Source organism: Muntiacus reevesi, chromosome 10 (genome assembly GCF_963930625.1).
Source record: "Muntiacus reevesi chromosome 10, mMunRee1.1, whole genome shotgun sequence".
Lineage (NCBI taxonomy): Eukaryota > Metazoa > Chordata > Mammalia > Artiodactyla > Cervidae > Muntiacus > Muntiacus reevesi.
Window position 1 is genome coordinate 7,050,141 of NC_089258.1, and position 22,831 is coordinate 7,072,971.

General features: G+C 47.5%; 1 protein-coding gene across 1 annotated transcript; it reads right to left on the bottom strand.

Annotated features, from left to right (window-relative positions):
- Positions 1–809: 809 nt before the first annotated feature.
- On the bottom strand, positions 810–20,617 carry TRIM35 (tripartite motif containing 35). The gene is made up of 6 exons (XM_065947074.1): positions 18,391–20,617; positions 12,302–12,397; positions 9,996–10,226; positions 9,654–9,676; positions 8,712–8,830; positions 810–7,197 (listed from the first exon to the last, which is right to left on the bottom strand). Exons 1-6 carry the CDS (start codon positions 18,823–18,825, stop codon positions 6,620–6,622), a joined length of 1,482 nt encoding a protein of 493 aa, XP_065803146.1. The 5' UTR covers positions 18,826–20,617; the 3' UTR covers positions 810–6,619.
- Positions 20,618–22,831: the final 2,214 nt, after the last annotated feature.

A 22,831-nucleotide genomic window follows, 5' to 3' on the forward strand; every position in this document is an offset into this window, starting at 1 on the left:
AGTAGTCTCAACAAGACAACTCTGCCAATGACTCCTATTTCCCATCCTGTCCAAATCCTGGGCTATAGAGCTGAAACCACAGCCTTCTCTTACTGTAATTCCACCCGGTGTCCCCCACACAACACTGAACCCACCTGCTCTCCTATGGCCCACCACTCAGAGACTAGATCATCACTCAAGCTAGGAAACTGGCAGCCATCGGACTCCTGATTTTCCTCATGTAGGACATTCCTCCAGGACCTTTCCTGACCCTCTTACCTCCTCCAGTATATCTAATGCCTCTTTCTCCTCTTTATCACTACTCCTCATCCTTCAGTTCAGGCCTCACAAACACAACTGCCTCCGTGATGCCACATTTGATGCTGGGGACCCCAGATGTTTTTGGATTTGGAGATGCTAACTCCAGGGTACCTGGGATTGAGGTCTGTCTGGATCTGCTGCCGGTGAGTCAAGTGAGTATAGACCAGTCTCTTGACCTGGTGAATCTATCTCACAGGGTGGTCAAGGAGAGTGGGGATTAAAATGAGAGGGCACAATATCATTTTCTGAAAAAACATGGAAAAATATAATTGTGGTTAACACTGGGGTTAAGATAAGGAAACCCCACAATGTGAATATACTTAACACTATCAAACTGTACACTTAAAAGTAAATGAGATGGTAATTTTTATGTGTATTTTACAATAAAAATTAAAAATAAGATAATGGAGAAGCGGGGGGGATGAGGGGGCATGGTGGAATGCTTTATAAATAAACAAGGGAGAATTCACATGCTAAACCTTCTTATTGATGGAACCTTTAGTCAGTGAGGCTCCCCTGGTGGCTTAGTCGGTAAAGAATCTGTCTGCAATGCAGGAGACCTGGGGCTCGATCCCTGAGTAGGGAAGATCCCCTAGAGAAGGAATTGCTGAGATAAAAAGGGAAGTAAAAGGGTATTAACTTTTGTAGAGCTCTCGGAACCTGACACACCCTGTAGGGGGCGCCACACCCTGGAACCTTATGCTCCAAGTTGCAGCCTCTTCAAAGTGTGGGGATCTCAGATCCGCGTCCCCAGAGAAAGGCTGAAATGGAGCCCACCTACCCGGGCCCTCCAACTGTTTCCATGTGCCTCTATGTTCCGAGCCCACGTTGTTCCCAGACTATCTCTGAAATACAAGTTGCAAATCCCAGCTAGCCCAGTATCCATAGAAACCTGAATTTCCCATCCTCAGCCCGTTCCCTAGAGAAAGAAACCCACCCAAGCAACACCCACAGACAGGGACTGGTGGCACCCACAGGAGCACCTCCCACGTGCTAGGGAAGCAGGCTTCAATCAAGCCAGTGATCCGTCTTGCTGGGTGCTCCAGGTGTGGCTGGGGAAGGAAGAGGAGGCACAGAACCTTGTAAGAAGATGCATTTTCTTTTTGAAAATTGAAGGGACCTGCTATAGTCCCCACCACGAACGGTCATCTTTTGCCCAATCCAGCAGCTCTGAGGCCACAAAGATCATATTCACGGTGCACTCGAGTCAATATTTGACATCTTCAATCACACACATAAAGCACATGAACCATCTGCGAAACATGACTGTCCAATTTTATTGTGCATGATTGATTACTAATCTTAGGGACAATTTCCCAAGACTTGCTCCTCTCTGGAACAACCGTGCCATCCTTCAAACATGATGACTATTTAGTTTTTCTCCAGACTCAACACATGAGGAAACAAGGCTCCTAATACCAAACCACACTCAGGTTCTTGAATGCTGGTCAGCTGCAGCACCTGGAATCAGCAGCCCCTACCGTGTGCAGGATACCAGCCTTTACTAGTGACACAAATTGCTAATCAAAGGACATTAGAACTGGAAAAGACCTTCAAAAATCATGCACATGTCCTCATTTCCCTGTTTACAGATGAGAAGTTGAATGACTTTATCCGAAGTACCAGAGCTCTACAGTAACACAGCCAAGTAAAACAACAGTGAACTCTCAACTGCCAAGTATATGTCAGACCTTGTCCTATTTTACACATTTGCTCACACAATCTCATGACCACCTTATGAGGTAGGTTATTATCTCCACTCATCTTAAGATCTCCATTTTTCACATAATGAAACTAAGGCACTGAGAAGTTAGGTAACTCTCCCAAGGTCACCCAGTGGCTGAGGCAGACTTTGAACCCAGGTCATTCATCCCCCACTAACACACTAGCTATGTAGGTCACTAGACACCTTGGTAAGGACTGAGATTTTAAAAATGTATGTTGAGGTCTCAAGTGTAAGGTTTGTCTTCCATGTCATGAGCAGCTAAATTCCAGCTTGTTTTTTCCCTGTTTTAAAACCGTAGGGTGAAATAAACAAGAAGCTGAATGCACCAGTTGAGCTGACTACATGAAAACATCCATGACAAACCTCCTCTTAGAGAGGAGGAAATTATCTTAATAACATCCTTTGAGTTGTCTCCTTTTGTTGAGTTGCTTAGAGATGCAGACCTGGAGTTTCTGTTTTTATTATTTTTGGTTGCGCCGGGTCTTCGCTGCTGTGTAGGCTTTTCTCAAGTTGCTGTGAGCACAGGCTTCTCACTGTGGCTTCTCCTTACAGAGCACAGGCTCTAGGGGTAGATTCAGCTGCTGCGGCGCACAGGCTTAGCTGCTCCCTGGCATGTGGGATCTTCCTGGACCAGAGATCGAACCCATGTCTCCTTGCACTGTCAGGTAGATTTTGTACCACTGAGCCACCAAGGGAGCCCCCCAAAGTGTCTGCTTTTAAATTACAGTGCATTGGGGGAACCAGAATATACTCACAAAAGCATACTGCTGTACATGAAATCCCTCTGGAAGGATTTTTTTCATGGTAATATGACTGTCCACAAAGAAAGGAGCTGAGTGTCTGGGCAGAAGTGGGAGAGGCTGTTCTTTTGTACCTTTTGAATTTACAGCCACATAAGTGGGCGATCTCACCAAACAACCCACACAAATTAGAGACAAACTGTGTGTTGCATGTCTATATGTATAAATCCTAGTCTTCTCAGTCATTACAACATCACAATTTACCCATGTTGTTTTTAATAAATGTAACTTTTATGTTTATAACCTTCCAGTCTCAAGAAATTTAAGCACTCCCAATGTAAGTTCATTTCTCAATTTCCTTTGGGGTTTTTCATTAACATGAATCATAATGTCAGCATTCAAAATCTTCCACTTTCTGAAGAATTAGCCAACACGCACTGAGTCTATAGTATGTTTAGGACATAATACAAAGTATGTGTACCCCCCAAATCCCCTCATTTAATCTCTACAACAACCTGAGGTAGGTACCCTAAATCCTCATTTAGATGAGGGAGCAGAGGCTCAAAGGCACAGTAGCTCATAAATCATACGGTTGGGACTTGGGTGTAGGAATCTGGATTTCTGGTTCCGGCTGCTTTCTCTTTACTAAAGATGCTGCCAGCATATAAAACTTCCAGGTACAGCTTACCTGGGCTCCCATGCACACACTCAATCATCACATCACGTGGGTAGGAGGGCTCAAGGGAAGAACGGGCTCCTGAACTAGGGCTCCTTGTCAACACAACAGCTACCCATGCTGAGATGGCTGCCCATGCCTGTGCCAAGACCTAGAACCTGGAATCGACTGGCTTAAGGGCAGTGTCAAAGGATACACAAACAACAATAATAAACTGGACCCCAAAATGAAAACTTTTGTGCCTCAAAGGACACCTTCCAGAAAGTGAAAATACAACCACAGAATGGTAGAAAATTTCTGGCAATCATGTACTTGATGAGGGACTTGTATCTAGAATGTATGAAGAACTCTCGCAACTGGATAGTAAAAACAACAAAAAAAAGATTTTAAAATGGGCAAAGGATCTGAAGTCAGTTCTCCTAAGAAGGTAAACAAATGGACAATAAGCACCTGCAAAGAGGCTCGATACCATGAGTCATTAGGGAAATCCAAGTCAAAACTACAATGAGATAGACCTCACATCTACTAGGATGCCCAAGTTAAAAGAGGGACAGTAACAAGCGCTAATGAGGATATGGACCAACTGGAACCTCACTACATTACTGGCAAGACCATACAAAGGTGTGGCCACACTGGAAAATGGCCTGGCAGTCCCTCAAAAGGTTAAACAAGAGTCAGCATGTGATCCAGCAAGTCTGCACCTAGTTACCTATCCAAGAGAACAAAAAACACATGTCCACACACAATCTTGCACACAAATGTTTCCAGCAGCATTATTCATAATGGCAAAAAGTGAAAACAATCAAAATGCTTTCACCAACTGGAGTTGGTAAGTAAAATGCAGTATATATCCATATAATAGATTATCCAATGACAAAAACAAAAACACTGAATACATGCTACAAGGTGAATGAAATTTTTTGCTTAGGAGAACACTGAAAGGAAAATGTCACACACAAAAAAAAGTGTGCTTTGGCTCAAACACTTTATTTTGGTAAAAAGAGGCCTAGGCAATCCACAATATCCTGTAAAATCAAAACAAAGCCCTTCCAACACCTCAGGTGGAAAGGAAAAACATTTTTAAAAGTTTACAACAACTAACAAAATAGTTTCAGATCAAGATTTATTAGGTAGTGATTTGCATTTGATGGGCTAGATAAATACTTTATGGCAGAAAGTGCATACTGGACTCAGATGTGTTGGGTCCAAAGTGCCTTGAGCTTTGCTGAGTCTGAGCATCTTTAGAGGGGCCACTCAGCTCACATCCACCCCTTTGCCAACATCCTCACCCCTCTCCTGCACATGGTCCCCTTGACTCAGTGGTATATTCTACCACCTCCCTCCCCTGGCCACCAATGATGGGCACATCACACTTATAACTAATTTTTAGTTTTGAATCATCATTTCTGTTTAAAATGTCCATTTCGGTGAACCAAGAGACACAAGCAGGAGAAAGTTTGTGAGTCTTCAGTACAGAAAACACCTTCATTAGAACACTGCTCCTACGGGGAGACACTCCCTGTCCCAGGACACAGTGAGGTAACAATTAAAAACTCTCCATAGGCATGTGTGAAGACGAAAAGGTGGGGACAGGAGTCTGGAGGCACAGTAGGGGGAGAAGAAATCAGGATGAAGATGTAAAAGGCAGTAGAACAATGAGCAGGCTGAGGTCAGCAAAGACCAGAGTCCTGGAGCCCCCTCCTCCTCGTTCCTGACACCAACCCCTCCCTGGACAGAACCGCCTCCCTCCCCTCCTAACACAAAGGGCCCCTCTTCGCCTCCTCCTGTGCCTGTGAGAGGAGCCAGAGAAAGGTCCTCCACCCAACTGCAGTGCATCCATCACCTTCCAGATCTACTATCTCATCTGCAGATGAGGAAAGTGAAAAGCGTGGTATTTAAATTGTTTTTTAAAGTGCTCTGGAAACTCTGTTCAGAGGAAATTGTGCAAGAAGTCTTAATCTATAAGTTAGAGCCAATTGGATGGGCAGCCTTGTCCCCACCCTCGTCCTGAAGGGCCCCTCCGAGGCCCACAGAGCAGCTTTAAATACCGGTATAAAGTGACAGACAAGCCAGGGCATGGGTCCTGCCCAAAGCCATGGCAATGGTGCTGGAATAACCATATTTTCTTCTTTTCTGAATTCTTGACAGTGGCTCCTGAGGCTTCCCTGGCTAGCAAGTTCCTGCAGACAGCGAACAACTCCCCTGTGAGTGCGCCTTTTGAATGCAGTCAACCTTTTACATACAAGACGGTACCCCAACCACCTCCTGTGCCAGGCTGGCACCGGGCTCCACTCCAAGCCAATAATCCCCTGGGCTAATCAACCCACAGGCTTCCCAGATGGCTCAGCGGTAAAGACGCTGCCTGCCAATGCAGTAGATGCAGGTTCAATCCCTGTATCAGGAAGATGTCATGGAATAGGAAATGGTAACCCACTCCAGGATTCTTGAATGGAAAACTGCACAGACAGAGATGTCTGGTGGGTACAGCTCATAAAGTCACCAAGAGTTGGACATGACTGAGCACGCACACATGCACAATCAACCCACATTCAGGTTTCAGGACAACTAGGGGCAGCCGCTATGCCCCAGAACCTGTGAAAAGTATTCAGATTTGCTGATCATAAACCCACTCACCCTGCCTCCTCTGTTCCTGTCCATGCAAGGCACGCCGCTTGCCTCCTAAGGACTCTGGTGCTTCCCCTGGTCCCCACCCCCCTAACCGCCCCACCGCAGCACCCCTTCTCCTAGGAACTGTAAGTAACAAACTCTTTTCAACAGCAGTCCCCTCCCATCTGCTGGCCTCACCACACTTGGGAAATGATTTTTAAAAAACAAAAAACCTGCATTTTTTTAAACAGACCCATTCTAGAAACAAACATTATTCCCAGAAATCTTAGAATCTGGATCAGGAAATTCATATCCAGAGGATGCCACAACTTCGGAAAAAGCCTGACCCAGGAAGTGTCTTCTGGCTGACTTCAAAGGAGGGGAGAGAAGGGACAAGAAAAAAGGGGGGGTGGGGGGGTGGGGAGAGGCCCGTGGCCTGGAGCCACAGAAGATGACAGGGTAGGTCAGTGGGAAGATCCTGGTAAGAAGGCAGGCGGTAGAGAGGTACCAAGGCGAGCGTGGCTTTGGGAAGGGACAGCAAGGAACTGGGACCGGCGGGCCTGGGGGTCCTCAGCCGTCCAGCTCCTCCTTGACGGTGATGCGCAGCGGGCAAATGCGCAGTGGTTCCGGGGGCCCGTCACCCCGCGAGCCGCCCAGGTAGAAGTAAGGCCGCACCTCCCCGAAGCGGGCGTGGAAAGTATACAGGTGGCAGTGGCGCTCAGCGTCATAGAAGGACAGCTCGCCCTCCTCGCACTCCAGCTCCACGCGCAGGCGGCGCGGGATGGCGGGCACCAGCGGCGACGTGGCGGGGTCCGAGGTCACGCAGTGGTCGCCGTCCACGCACTGCGTGCGGCCCACGTACCAGAAGCCCGAGCGCGTGTCGTGGTAGCAGCTGTGCGCGTGGCCCCCGGTGCAGGCATCCTGTCGCGTCCGCACCACCCCCACGCGCCAGCTGGCCAGCGCCCCCAGGTCCACCTCCCAGGCGTGTGAGCCCTGCGACAGAACGCAGGAGCCCAGCAGGCAGGGCGCCGACGAGAAGCGCTCCGGGTTCTCCACCTGCACCCGGTAGCCGTGGTTGGTGACGCTGGTGAGGTCGTCGGACACGGAGAGCCAGCCAGCCGCGGTGTTGGGATCAAGGCTGAAAGGCACTGGGCGCAGGGAGGGAAGAGAGTGGGGAAATCAGACCAGCCTGTGGCCTCGGGTCCCCCTAAACTGACCCACTGTGTTCCACCTGGCCCAGTGAACAAAGGGGCTGCCCTGGGCTGGGGGTGGCATTATGGGTTGAAATGTGCCCTGCACAGCCTGGATGGGAGGGGAGTTTGGAGGAGAATGGATACATGTATATGTATGCCCGAGTCCCTTCACTGCTCACCTGAAACCATCACAACAAACACCCCAATACAAAATAAAGTTCAAAAAAAAAATGTGCCCTACTAAAAAGCTATGTTGAAGTCTTAACCCCAGCACCCCAGGAGGTGACCTTATTTGAGAATGAGGTTCTTGCAGATGTTAACAATTTAAGATGAGATCAGATGGGAAGAGAGGGGGCCCTTGATCCAATATAACTGTTGTCCTTATAAAAAAGAAAACCAGTCACATGAGGGGAAAAGCCCTCTGATGATGGAGGCACAGGTCACAGTGTTGCAACTGCCTGCACTGAGCTCACCAGAAAATACCAAAATTTAGGAAGAAGCAAAGAAAGATCCTCCACTACAGGTTTCAGAGGGAGTGTGACCCTGCGGACACCTTGGCTTTAGACTTCTAGCCTCTGGAACCAGAATAAAATTCTGTCATTTTTAAAGCATCCAGACTTCAGTCTTTTGTGAGGATAGCCACAGGAAGCCAGTGAACCTCACAAGATGCCTGTACCACCTTAGAAAAGCATGTGACATGGCCCTGGTCACTGACATCTCTCCCCAGAAAATCATGGTCTCAGTCTGGGATGCTACTGCAAATGTATCCGAGATGGGGTAGCTTAAACAACAGGACAATTATTTCTCATGGTTCTGCTTCTAGAGTTCTGAGACCAGGGTTCGATCATGCTTAGATTCTGGTGAGGGCCCTCTTTTTGGTTTATACATGGCTGCCTTCTTACTGTGTCCTTATAAGGCAAAGGGAGAGACAGAAAAGAAGTCAGCTCTCTGGTGTCTCTTCTTAAAAAGGCACTAACCTGATTATCAGAGGGCCCCATCCACATGACCAATTCTAACTATGATCACCTCCCAAAGGCCCTGCTTTCAAATTCCATCACATGGAGGTTGGGCCTTCAACATATGAATTTGGTCGGGGACACATTCAGTCCACAGTGACTTGCATGGGCTAGAATCACCTTGAGAGAGGCGGCCCTAACCTGAGGAGCTCTTCTCTTTCATTATATATACAATATGGTTCTGAATAGGAAGGGAAATCAGCTGCTCTTTCCGGAGAGGTGGCCAAGTGTCACGACCCAAAAAAGGAAGGTGCTCTGTCAGGAATGGTTTGAGCAGCGGGGACATGGAGTAGAGCAGGGCACAGGGACCTGAGTGAAAGAGGCTGGAAAAGTGACCAGTGTGGGGAGGAGGAGGTCTTATGGGGCAGGAGGCGGGAAGGAGTGAGTTCAGCTGGCCCTCTGCCCAGCAAGACCTCCTGCAGCCTCTTATACCTGCCTGGGGCATCCACTCACCAGATTCGACACACATAACCATCTTCCTCCAGACGCGGTACTTGAGGGAGTCCAGGTACTTGCAGACGTCGATGAGCATGCCGGGTTGGATGGGCTCCGGCTCCATTGTGCAGAAGAGGCTGGGAAAGGAGAAGTGGGCTTGGGGGGCAGGGCCAGGGCCAGGTGTTCTGGGCCTAACTGGGTCAGCTGGAAACAGGATCCCCTACCTCAGGCCTAAATTCCCTGGCTGCCTTATTCAAACCTACAATGGGCTCTGATGGGAGAAGAACCGGGAGCCAATTGGGCAGCTCACACCCTTCAGGATTCAGTACCAGAACCCTTCCTGCCCTCTCCGGGATAAATATAAACAGGAGATTCTCAGACAAGGTTTCATTGAGTGTGAGCAGAAATGATACACATACATCCGCTCATAGGATGTCTGAGTCGGAAGGCACCTTAGGGGCCCTCTAGTCCCACATTTTGAAAGTGTCACTGGCCTTTGCGTGAACACATCCAGCGACAGGGGATTCACTACCACCCAAAGCATTCTCTTCCATCTTTGTACAGCTCTGACTGGGACACGATTATTCCATATTCATCTCCATGACCCCAACAACCGTCAACACAAACCAGTATGTCCTGAGACTGTCAGAGGGAGGAGGCTGACCAAGAAACAAGGTTAAATGTTGGGCTGACCGTCAGAGAACTACGAGCCCCATGCAGGATGACAATCTCCCCCCACATAGTAGATGGTCACGCTCCACCCTCAGGAAGACAACACTACACCAGTGCAGACTGGAAGTCGGTGTCTTGAAAGAGGACTCTCCACTTAGCCGGTCCCACTGCTGCCTCAGTACTGCACCAGCTGGCTTCACCACCTGCCTGGCCTGGGAGCCATCTAAGGCTGCACCCCTGGTATTTCTGCCTATGCTTCCCCTCCCCCTACTGGACTTGGCAACTTACCGGCGTTTTCGGCTCTTGTGTTTCTGAAAAAGAAAAAACCAGACACACAAACGTAGACACAGAGGAAACATATAAATCTCTGACCTCAAAAGGAGTCATATATCCCATGTTCATGGATCAGAAGTTTAATATTATTAAATTAATAATATCAAGGTTAATATTGCTATAATTAAATTAATAATATTGTTAAGGTGGCAATACCACCCCCAAAATAAATATTTTAAAATAATAAATAAATAGATATTTTAAAAAAACAATATAGCCAGGGCTGCTGATCTCAGGGTCCCCACTGGCCCCTGACATCTGGCCCCTGTCACTAGATCTGGACGTTGCACTCCTCACCATGAGAAAGGAAACGTCATCCTCCTTCATCTCCATCTGCAGCCGCTCAATCTCGTGGGCCAAGGCCTCCGTGTCCTCCCTCAGCTGCTTCATCTTCTCCTCTGCCAGGTGCTGTTTCTGCCTTGCCTCGTTGGCCATGGCGTCCAGGATGGCCTGCTCCTCCACGCGCAGGAACTCGCGAAGCTTGTCAAATTCCCGCCTTATCCGCGCTTCCAGCCAGGCAGCCTCCACCTACAGCATAGGGCGGGGCCGGGCGGGGGAGAGGTGGGGCGGAGCCTCAGCCATCATGCAGCCGGTGACCCCAGGTGTTCAGCGAAGGAACTCTTATTTTTTTTTTAAAGAAATCACGTGCAGAACCTCCGAAGAGAAAATATAGATGCAGCTTTCTTAGCACCTATTTGTAAGTTTAAAGTAAGTCAAACACCATAGGGACTTCCCTGGTGGTCCAGTGGTTGAGAATCCCCTCTTAGTGCATGGGACGTAGATCCCATGTGGCTGGGGGCAACGAAGCTGGTCCGCCAAAACGAAGACCCCGGAGCGCGGCCAACAGTTTTTTTAAAAAAGAAATGTTTTAAATAAAAAAGTCAAACAGCATAATGAGATTGTTTAGACAAATGAATAAAACAAAATCAACACTGATAGAGGACAACTGTAATTCTATAAATTCCTCAAAAATATTTTGTACCTGCACAGGTTGTATGATAGTGAGGGAAACTCTGAATCACAGAAATGAACTGTTGCAAACAGCAACGATTTTTAAAAATCACTTCCCTTCCAATATTAGGACTTCAAATTTGATAGATACTGTAGATGCTTACCCAAAAAAATAGTAGAAAGTATTTATTTTAAAACTGAATCAATAACATGCTAACATGACAAAATCATTCACTGAACAGGAGGAAATGACCAAAAAGGGAGGGGAATGATTTATTGAAAGGGCTCCCAGATGACACAGTGGTAAAGAATCTGCCTGCCAATGCAGGAGACAAGGCTTTAATCCCTAGGTCAGGCAGATCCCCTGGAGGAGGAAATGGAACTCTACACCAGTATTCTTGCCTGGAAAATCCCATTGACAGGGGAGCCTGGAGGGCTACAGTCCATGGGGTCGCGAAGAGTTGGACAAGACTGAGCACGCACGATTTATTGAAAAGGGACAAACTAGGAAAAATATTTCCAACATATATGAGATTGTTATCCTTCATATACAAAGTGCTCTTAAGTCTCTATAAGAAGAAAAGACAAACATCCCAAGAAAAAGAATGTGAATATTCACAGAAGAAATACAGATGGCTGTTATTCTTATGAAAGGAAGCACACACTTACTAATAGCCAAAGAAAAGTATAGGCAGAGATGGCACTGCTGAAACATCAGTAAAAAGACTGGCAATGCACAGTGGGAGAGAGCGAAATTGGGAGGATTCACACAGGGGGATAAAAAACAGAGTGGGCAGGAAAAGCCAGCCAGTGCAAAGCCAGCTCCAGCCAGTCTCACACTGGCCATGGAGCCTCTCAGTAAAGGGGAAGACACAAATTTTCACCTCTCATCCACCAGGATGGACTGAACAGAGAGGAAAAGCGTTAATCAAGCCAGAATCCTGGACTCTCCACAACGTGAGAATTCTACAGCAGCTGGATGCACAGATAGGGGCTATCTCTTGGACATATGGACACAACACAGGCATCCCCACTGCGTCCCACACCAGGCCGGCCAGGCAGTCGGCACGGGCCACACCTGGGGGGAGAGGAAGCTGGCAGCATGGGGCTTGGATGAGGGCCCTCAAGGCCCTGGTGAGGAGCTTGAACCGGACAGTTTTAAGCAGAGGAGTGACAGAATCCATCTATTTTATTTAAAAGATCAGTCCACTGCAAGGAGTGTGGACTGCATATAAAAGCAAAAGCACGGGGCCCAGGTAGGAGGGCAGGCAACGGCGACAGGGTCCTGGAACAGATGCTGGCAGTGGAGAGGGCGCTCAGTGGACAGGTGCATTCTGGAGACAGTGGACGTGAGGCGTGAGAATGGGGGCGTCGCTGGTTTGAGCACCCCAGCAGGTGGTGCAGCATGCACCCGTTATCAGTCTGAGTTCACAGGTTCAGGGGACTCCGGAAGCCGCTCAGTGGTTGCTGGCATGGCCACGCCCAGGTGTTTAAAGATGCCACGAAGTCACAGTCAGCATCCAAGGGCACGGCTGTGCTCGCCAGCAGGGCTGGTGAAGGCTGACCATGGCCAGGGCCAGCCCACCCGCACCTCTGCCCCACAGAAGTCCCAGAGGTACCCATCTGCACCCTCAGCCCCAGTGCTCACTCACCTGATTGTGCTTGGCGATGGCCTCGTAGGAGCGCTGCATCGCGCAGAAGGCCTTGGCTTTCTCCCGCAGCGCGTGCTCCATGTTCCTGCACTTGGCCTGCCAAGAAGGACCAGGAGGAGGTAAGTTGGGGTGGAGGCCGGGCAGGGAGGCAGCATGCCACATCACAGCTGGAGGTGTATTTCACCGCAGGAACCACTCGACCATTATTTACTGAACCCGGTCCAGCCACATGCTGGAGGACACAGTGGGGAAAGCACAGCTCTGACCCTGCACCCGATGTATACACCATCAGGGCACAAAGGGCCTCGGATACCTCTAACCCAGCACCTCTGTTTATACCCGATACAGATGGGGCAACAGCTGAGGAGGTGAAGAGACTAGTTTCCATGCTGGTCACAGGACAGAACAGAAGGACATCCTGCGAAGCCTAAAGCTAGTGCAGGCGGAGCAGTGAACCCGAGCTGGGGGTCAACAATGTGCTCACAGGCCCCCTTCACGACTTCGAGAACTGGACTGGTTTACAGTCATGAAAGAACAGGTCTGATCACGGGGTTGACCCAGTTCTTCCCACAGGACCTTGTCTAAACCACAGTCATCCTGGGTTGGTTCTAGGATCCCCACAGATACTGAAATCCCAGGATGTTCAAGTCCCTTATGTAAAAATGCTTCAGTGCTAGTATAAAAGTCTGTGTAAGTAGTTGTAAGTACACTGTAAACGCTATGTAAATAGTTAACAGAGTGGTGAATTCAAGCTGTGTTTTTAGTCCCTAAAGCCTCATCCCCACCTGGGCCTGGTTTAGATGACAAGATCCTGGTCTTTGAGCTAATGCTGAAATGTGACAAGACGACTCGGGATCCCGGGACGGGGTGAGTGTGCCCTACGTGTGGGAGGGACATCAATGTCCCTTGGAAATGGCCCTAAGGATCCCCACTTCCCAGTACTGCAGTGCTGAAAGCCCCTCCCTGAGGGCTGGGTCTACAAAAGACTTGCCTCTAATCAACAGAATATGGCAAAGTGATGGGAGATGAGCTGAGGTGACCAAAAGCCTGCACGGACCCTTCTCACCCTCTTTTGCTCTCTCACCCTCAGATGGAAGTGATCCAACCAGCGGAGCAGCCCATGGGGCTAGGAAGGAAGGGTGTCCAAACAACAGCCCATGAAGACCTGAATCCTGCTGCCAACCTCACAAGTGAGCCTGAGTGGGGATCCTGGCCTCCTCGGGCTTTCGGGTGAGACTGCGGCCCTGGTCCACACTGCAGCACCTCTGAGACCCTGAGGCAGAAACACCCATCCGGCCACGCCAGATTCCTGACCCACAGACACCATGAGACAGCAGACACTTTTGTTTGAGGCCACTACGTGGGAGCAACCTGTCACAGAGCAGTACATAACTAGCCCATGTGTCCTCCTCCACAGTGTATTCTTTCAGCCACGCTTCTACAGAAGATAAACAGTGGTTTCCTTTACTGCAGGTTTAGCTTTCTTTTCAATTCATTCTGGTCATCCTTATGTTCTTCTTGACAATATTTAACAGACTTTTTAAAAATATTGTTTTCTGTAATATCTCTAAAGTGTGTCACTTCAATAGCAAAATAACATTAGCATGAGTGTCCCACAAAACCACTGAAATGTCATCCCAATGTGTTATTTGATGGGACGAGATGTTCTGTAGCAAAGTTATGTAATATTATCCCCAAGAAAAATTCCATTATTTGTGAAATAATTGTGAATGTCAGGGGTGAAGCAACTGCCCACACACGTTACCCAGGGGTGTGCTGGCCCCAAAGAACACACCCCTGACCCTCTGCCCTTCAACCTCGAGTTAGGGAATTATGGGGCAATGAAGAGGGAAGGGGGTAACAGTCCCTTGTCTTTCTCAAACTTTTTAATCATTGGAGAGTTCTGCTTTAATTCAGCAAGTCCTAGCCCTAATATGTGCCCTTCTCTGAGTTGCTCGCTGGTGAGATTTTCCAAAGATTGTATTATCTGTGTGCTGTGCCAAGTCGCCTCAGTCGTGTCTGACTCTGCAACCCCATGGACCATAGCCTGACAGGTTCCTCTGTCCATGGGATTCTACAGGCAAGAATACTGGAGTGGGTTCCTGTGCCCTCCTCCAGGGGATCTTCTTGACCCAGGAATCAAACCCACATGTCTTATGTCTCATGCACTGGCAGGCAAGTTGTTTACCACTAGCACCGCCTGGAAAGTTTGTATTATCACTAACAGTTATTACTGAGCATGCACTTTGCACAAGGCCCTAAATCAGGTCCTTTACAGATATCATTCTATTGAAATCTTACATTTTTGCGAGATAGGCACTATATTCCTAACACATAGAAGAGAAAAGAAGCCCAGAAGAATTAAGTAACTTGCCAAAATTATAGTTAGCAGCAGAACCAGGCTCTGCAGAATTGCCCCAAAATAAAGGCCACAGTGTTAACCACAATATTACCCAACCTGTTCCATTAAGGAAGATGAACATCCCATCTATTTCCCATGAAGTGATGGGACAGATGCCATGATCTTAGTTTTCTGAATGTTGAGCTTTAAGTCAACTTTTTTACTCTCCTCTTTCACTTTCATCAAGAGGCTTATTAGTTCCTCTTCACTTTCTGCCATAAGGGTGGTGTCATCTGTATATCTGAGGTTATTGGTATTTCTCCTGGCAATCTAGATTCCAGCTTGTGCTTCTTCCAGCCCAGCGTTTCTCATGATGTACTCTGCATGTAAGTTAAATAAGCAGGGTGACAATATACAGCCTTGATGTACTCCTTTTCCTATTTGGAACCAGTCTGTTGTTCCATGTCCAGTTCTACCTGTTGCTTCATGACCTGCATACAAGTTTCTCAAGAGGCAGGTCAGGTGGTCTGGTATTCCCATCTCTTTCAGAATTTTCCACAGTTTATTATGATCCACACAGCCGAAGGCTTTGACACAGTCAATAAAGCAAAAATAAGATGTTTTTCTGGAACTCTCTTGCTTTTTCAATGATCCAGCGAACATTGGCAATTTGATCTCTGGTTACTCTGCATTTTCTAAAACCAGCTTGAACATCTGGAAGTTCACAGTTCATGTATTGCTGAACCCTGGCTTAGAGAATTTTGAGCATTACTTTACTAACGTGTGAGATGAGTGCAACTGTGCGGTAGTTTGAGCATTCTTTGGGATTGCCTTTCTTTGGGATTGGAATGAAAACTGACAATTTCCAGTCCTGTGGCCACTGCTGAGTTTTCCAAATTTGCTCGCATATTGAGTGCAACACCTTCACAGCATCATCTTTCAGGATTTGAAAGAGCTCAACTGGAATTCCATCACCTCCACTAGCTTTGTTCGTAGTGATGCTTTCTAAGGCCCACTTGACTTCACATTCCAGGATGTCTGGCTCTAGGTGAGTGATCACACCATCATGCTTATCTGGGTCGTGAAGATCTTTTTTGTATAGTTCTTCTGTGTATTCTTGCCACCTCTTCTTAATATCTTCTGCTTCTATTAGGTCCATACCATTTCTGTCCTTTATCAAACCCATCTTTGCATGAAATGTTCCCTTGGTATCTCTAATTTTTTTGAAGAGATCTCTGTCTTTCTCGTTCTGTTGTTTTCCTCTATTTCTTTGCATTGATCACTGAGGAAGGCTTTCTTATCTCTCCTGGCTATTCTTTGGAACTCTGCATTCAAATGGGAATATCTTTCCTTTTCTCCTTTGCTTTTTGCTTCTCTTCTTTTCATAGCTATTTGTAAGACCTCCTCAGATAACCATTTTGCCTTTTTGCATTTTTCCACAGGGATGGTTTTGATCCCTGTCTCCTATACAATGTCACGAACCTCCGTCCATAGTTCATCAGGCACTTTGTCGATCAGATCTAGTCCCTTAAATCTATTTCTCACTTCCACTGTATAATCATAAGGGATTTGATTTAGGTCATAACTGAATGGTCTAGTGGTTTTCCCTACTTTCTTCAATTTAAGTCTAAATTTGGCAATAAGGAGTTCATGATCTGAGCCACAGTCACCTGGGTAACACCTCCATATTCCTTGGGTCTCTGCTTAAAGCTCCTTGAAGGTATGAATTACTGTTCAGCTCCTGTTCTGCAGTATACCCAGGGCCTAGCAGTATAAGACATGTGTTGAATAAACAGTAACAGGTCACTAGACCGTATGTACTTCCTGGTACCTGGCTCACTGATCTTGAATCCTGGCTTAGCCCACATCTGGAGCTTCTGTCTTAGTGTTCTTGGCCTTGACCCCCACCCACCTTCCTGATCTATATCTGCCAGCCCCACAGTGACTCATCACGACTTGATCCATGGTGTCCCCTTACCTCGACACCAGGCCCCAGGATGCCCTGAATGCCCACACTTATTAATACATCAGCTGTCTCAAATCAGAACCTGGCAGTTCTGCCAGGTGAAATAAGAAAAAGCATTGCTGTGGACCACTGTTCAAACACTTCAAATAACCATGCTGATGACACTCTCCTTCACTTGAACTTTGCCAAAATGTATATGGAACTACTTTCATTGTGAACTTCCCTGGTGGCTCAGTGGTAAAGAATCCGCCTGTCAATGCAGGAGATGTGGGTTCAATCCTTGGGTCAGGAAGACCCCCTGGAGAAGGAAATGGCAACCCACTCCAGTATTATTGCCTAGAAAATCCCATGGACAGAGGAGTCTGGTAAGCTACAGTTCACGGGGTCATAAAAGAGTCAGACATGGCTTAGTGACTAAACAACAACAACAAAGGCATTAAAACAAACTAAAACAGTATCTGAAGAACAAGCATTCTTATAGAATTATTTTCAACTCTTTGAAATACTTATTTTCAATACACTCATCTTCAGACTAGCTAACCACTGTTCTCCAAACTGTGGGTCTGACCTATGTATGAGTAGATACAAGTAGGTGATAAAATAATGTTTTACAGCCTATGTAGTTTTTAAAATATAATGACAGAAAATGCCACACTACAATAGAGATTTTCACAGAATTTTTGTCTCCACTGATACAGAACATGATACATACATGTGGCTGTTCTGAGTCACAATGGAAAACAATATTTCTCACTGTGGGAAGCCTGGTGTGCTGCAGTCCATGGGGTCACAATCAGAAACGACTGAGCGACTGAACAATGGGCCAGCAAAGGTCAAAAATTCTGAAAACTCCTGAGCTGGCTAACCCTTATTTCCCGATCATTTTCCTTCCTATGCCAAAAATTTCATGTTAGTTTTCCCTTATAAGCTGCTCCCTTATTTTTGTTGTTGTTCAGTCACTCAGTCGTGTCCAACTCTTTGGCACCCTATGGACTGCAGCATGCCAGGCTTCCCTGTCCTTCAGGATCTCCTGGAGTTTGCTCAAATGCCTGTCCATTGAGTCGATGATGCCATCCAACCATCTAATCCTCTGTCATCCCCTTCTCCTCCTGCCCTCAATCTTTTCCAGCATCAGGGTCTTTTCCAGTGGGTTGGCTTTCCACATCAGGTGGCCAAAATACTGGAGCTCCTTCATTTATAACCAGTGAAACTCCAGGCATGGGGATGCTGAGAGAGTGATCCAAGATAAACTAGCTGGCCAGGGCCAGAGGCCTCCCCAGAGCTACCAAATACATGGGGCCAGCCCAGGAAGTAGGTGAGGGATGTGGAGGAAGACCTAAAAGCTCCAAATCTTTGACCAGGACTTCAGGTGCTGCACCTCTGTCCTCTGTCTGCCACATTCCAGGGTTGTTGGGCTTACTCAACCTGTGCTTCTAAAATGGGCATGAGCCACACCCGCCTGGTAGAAAGGGCGCAGGGCCTCAGCCCTTCAGAGATGGGCGGGCGGTCTTGAGAACATCCTGTCATCCCAATTCTCAAACTTCCTGTTGACAGTCTCTCCTCTCCTATCTCAGGCCCCCTGGGCGGTGCTCGATGTAGGCTCTGTATGTTACCAGGGGAAGATGGGGTCCTGAGGAGGCACCAGCGATCTGGCAGGGGGAAGAGGGACGGGAGTGGGCACACCCAGTCCTGGCAGGCTGGAGTGCAGGAGCAGCGCGGTCAGGATGCTAGGTTCCGGTCCACGTGCGCGCTCGGCCAACTCCCGCCCGCAGCAACTCTTACCCGAAAGTCGTGGGCGGTGTCCTTCACCGGCTGCACGCGGTGTCCCTGGTGCCGGGGGTCGGCCTGGCACGAGCAGCACAACAGCTCCTTGTCGTCGAGGCAGAAGAGGTTGAACTGGCCGCGGTGCAGGCGGCAGAGGCGCGGGGAGCGGTGGCCGGTCCAACGCGCGCCCTCGGCCTCCTCGCGTAGCAGCTTCTCCACCAGGTTGTTGAGGGTGTGGTTGGTGCGCAGGTCGGCGGGGGCCGCGCGGTCCTTGCACACCGGACAGGTGGGCGCCACCTGAACCTCCCAGCAGCGGGTCACGCACCCGCGGCAGAAGTTGTGGCCGCAGCGCAGAGTCACGGCATCGCGGAAGGGGTCATAGCAGACGGCGCACAGCAGCTCCTCTTTGAAGGAGCGGGAAGGCCCAGGGGACGCGGCGGGGTCTGGCTCCATAGCCTTCCCGGCTCTCGAGCCGGTAACTTTCGCTCCAGTCCCTCCCACCCGCCTGACTGCTCTCGGGACCCTATGAGAGGCGCCCAGCCTCTTCCGTTCGGAGCACTGAGCGACAGTGGCCCCGGCCAATTGCTCGGGGCGTGCTTAGGGGGCTCCGCCCCACTTCCGGTCAGCTCGGGAAATCCCGGAAGAGTGGGGCGGAGCCCATCTGCTCTGCGGTCAGCGCGGGTTCTAGGCGTGCCAAGTTTAGCCAAGTTTAGCCAAGAAGAAACTACACAACCGTTCTCTAGGGCTTCCGTAGCATTGAAACCTACTTCCGATTTCAAATGGAAAATGAGGTCTAGGAGCCACTTCCTTAGTTTCCGGAAATCTCAGGCCAGTGAGGTGGGAGAAGCCAGAGCTCCTTACTTCCTGGTTCCGAAATGGAGTGTGATCTTGCAGGGTCATTAGCGTTTTCACTGCTTGAGTTTGCAGTGCCCCTTTGAAAGATCTATGCCCGCCCTTGAATTAGTTGTTTACTTATTTTGGCCTGTTTAGTTCCTGCCTGCTGGGGTAAGGAAGAAACAAGTGAGAGCGGGGGGCAGTGAAGACCTCTGAGAAAACCCAATTCTTGTCTTGTTTGGACAGGCGGGCGAGTCACAATCTTTTCCAAAATCTATTTCCTCCTGAGTGAAATAGAGATAAAAGACGTCTGCAAAGTTAGCTATGGACTGTAGTTACAGTCCAGGCTGAATTTTCCTGCCAGGTACAGCAGGTCTGAGTCACTCCACTTGCCTCAGGTTGATCACTTTACAGCATTCAGATGTAGGATTCCTTTCATTAACGGTTTCTGCTGGATGACAATTCTCCACCTGTATGGTGTTTCTGTATGCTATCCAAAGACACTGCCATTTTTGAACTGTCATTTCAAGGATGTTTCTATGATGAAGAGCCTGGGAAGAGAGAGACAATGTTTCCCTTCAGGCAATCTCTCTGCATTGTAAAAGTTTTGGGTTCTCAACCCAATCAAAAAGTGGGCCAAAGAACTAAACAGACATTTCTCCAAAGAAGACAGATAGATGGCTAATAAACACATGAAAAGATGCCCAGCATCACTCATTATGAGAGAAATGCAAATCAAAATGATGATACAATGAGGTATCATGTCACACTGGTCAGAATGACTGCCATCAAAAAATCTACAAACAATAAATGCTGGAGAGGGTGTGAAGAAAAGGGAACCCTCTTACACTGTTGATGAGAATGCAAACTGGTACAGCCACTATGGAAAACAGTGTGGAGATTTCTTTAAAAACTGGAAATAGAACTGCCATATGACCCAGCAATCCCACTGTTGGGCATACACACACCAAGGAAACCAGAATTGAAATAGACACGTGTACCCCAATGTTCATTTCAGTGCTGTTTACAATAGCTAGGACATGGAAGCAACCAAGATGTCCATCGGCAGAGGAATGGTTAAAAAAGTTGTGGTACATATACACCATGTAATATTACTCAGTTATAAAAATGTGTTTGAGTCAGTTCTAATGAAGTGGATGAAACTAGAGCCTGTTACATAGAGTGAAGTAAGTCAGAAAGAGAAACACCAATAGTTTATTGACATATATATATGGAATTTAGAAAGACAGTAACAACGATCCTATATGCAAGGCAGCAAAAGAGACACAGATGTAAAGAACAGACTTTTGGACTCTGTGGGAGAAGGCAAGGGTGGGATGATATGAAAGAATAGCATTGAAACATGTATATTACCATATGTAAAATATATGACCAGTGCAAGTTCGATGCATGAAGCAGGGCGCTCAAAGCCAGTGCTCTAGGAAAACCCAGAGGGATGGGGTGGGGAAGGAGATGGGAGAGGGGTTCAGGATGGGGGGACATATATGTAACCCATGGCTGATTCATGTCGATGTATGGCAAAACCACCACAATATTGTAATTATCCTCCAATTAAAAAAAAAGATTCAAGTTCTCTAAGCTCCATCCTCTGGCCCACTCTACAAAGGCTTTTGGGAATTAAGTCAGGAAACTGGCTCAAGTGACTATAATCAGACTACTGAAATTGCTGTTAGTAATAAACTGTCCTTTGTCTCTGAACCAAGAGTCTCATCTACCAGCATTCCTGAAACTTGCATACTAAAGTGTCAATGGAAAAAAAAAATCTAAAAGTTGAGGATGGTGTTTTATTTGGTGAACAAAACTGAGGACTTAAGCCAGGGACACAGCATCTCGGACAGCTCCGAGAGACTGCTCCAAAGAGGTAAGGGAGGAGCCATATATAGTTGTTTTTGCAACCCAGACCAAGTAGTCAAAACTTCAAAAGATTGATGTTAAGGAAAAGCAGATATCTCAAGGAATTTAGCACTTTTTCTGTGTACAGGAAAATACAGCAGTCTGGACTCATTGAAATCATTCCTTTGGCATGCACCTCAGCCGTCTGAGGCTAGTGCGCTGTGCTTTCTCCTGCCGAGTCTCTTCGGGGCACATCATCGATGGGTGGCTGCGGTGGTTGGCTGCTAGGTTGGGGCAGCATTACTATAATGGCTTGATGGCTGCAGCATCCTTTGTTAACTGATAAGGCAGGAACCTTTTTTTTTTTTTTTTCATTGATAATTTGTTAGCTTGCAAGCAGGCCAAAAATCTCAGACCTTTATAGTGCTAGACAATTTCCTTCCAAACTTGTACTCAGAATAGGCCTTTAGCCACAATGCCCAAGGGACGGATGCCACTAATTCTTATTGCCGTTTGCAGTATACTAACAAAACTGTACAGAATGTGAGAGTTGTGAGTTAAATTTCACTGGGGGCAAAATGAAGACTATATTCTGAGTTTAAAAAAATTTAAAAAGAGGACTATAGCTAGGGAGTTAGCATTTTAGATAGCTCTGAGAAATTGCTCCAAAGAGGTAGGGAGGGAGGTCAGTATATATATGATTTGGGTGAGGGGAAAGTACATGAAATCAAGCACATATATTTTGCCAAAGGGGTCTGCTAGTCATGAGGAGCAGTTGTCACCATGAAGGATGTTAGTACTTTTCTAAATATAAGGAGATACAAGAATTGGGCTCGTAAAATCAGCTCCTGAAAATATCTAACTATATGAAGATCTATCCCACTAGTTTTTCCCAGAGCACAGAGTCTCATTTCTGCTGTCTACCCTGAACTCCTTTCAGAGGTGTTGAAAGTCGGCAAGCAGCAGCGCATGATTTATTCCTTGTAGGGGTAGATGGCAAGTGCCAGTTTGTTGTTGACAAGTGTTTCTTGATCAGTGCCAGTTTGTTTCCCCTATAATCACCTGGGGAGCTTTCTAGAAGCACAGATTCTTGAGCTCAGGTTCTTTGATCTATTTGCTTCTTTGGAGGGGAAGGCCTAGGAATCTGCATTTTCACATCCAGGTGATTTTTCGGGTACTCCAGTTGAGTTTGAAAGTATAAAGTGTTAGTTGCTCAGTTGTGTCCAAGTCTTTGTGAACTAACGGTTCCTCTGGCCATGGAATTCTCCAGGCAAGAACACTGGAGTGTGTAGCCAGTCCCTTTTCCAGGGGTTCTTCCCAACCCAGGGATTGAACCCAGGCCTCCTCCACGTTGCAAGTGGATTCTTTACTATCTGAGCCACCAGGGAAGCCAAGGAATGCTGCTCCAATTATGTTGACTGATTCAAAAATTAACCTTAAGCAATATCCAAAAGAGCCACAAGATGGGGCTCATAACCCCACAAGACAGGATGTCGTTTAGCTGCTAAGTCATGTCAGACTCTTTGCGACCCCGTAGACTGTAGCCCAATGGGCTCCTCTGTCCCTAGGAATTCCCAGGCAAGAATACTGGAGTGGGTTGCCATTTTCTCCTCCAGGGGCTCTTACCCACCCAGGTTCAAACCCATGTCTCCTGCTTGGCAGGTGGATTCTTTACGACTGAGCCACCAGGGAAATCACATGCCAGGCACCTTGCTGGAAAACCTTGTCTTCTAGTCTTGTTTTCTTTCACTGTTTTATCTGTGTGTCCCAG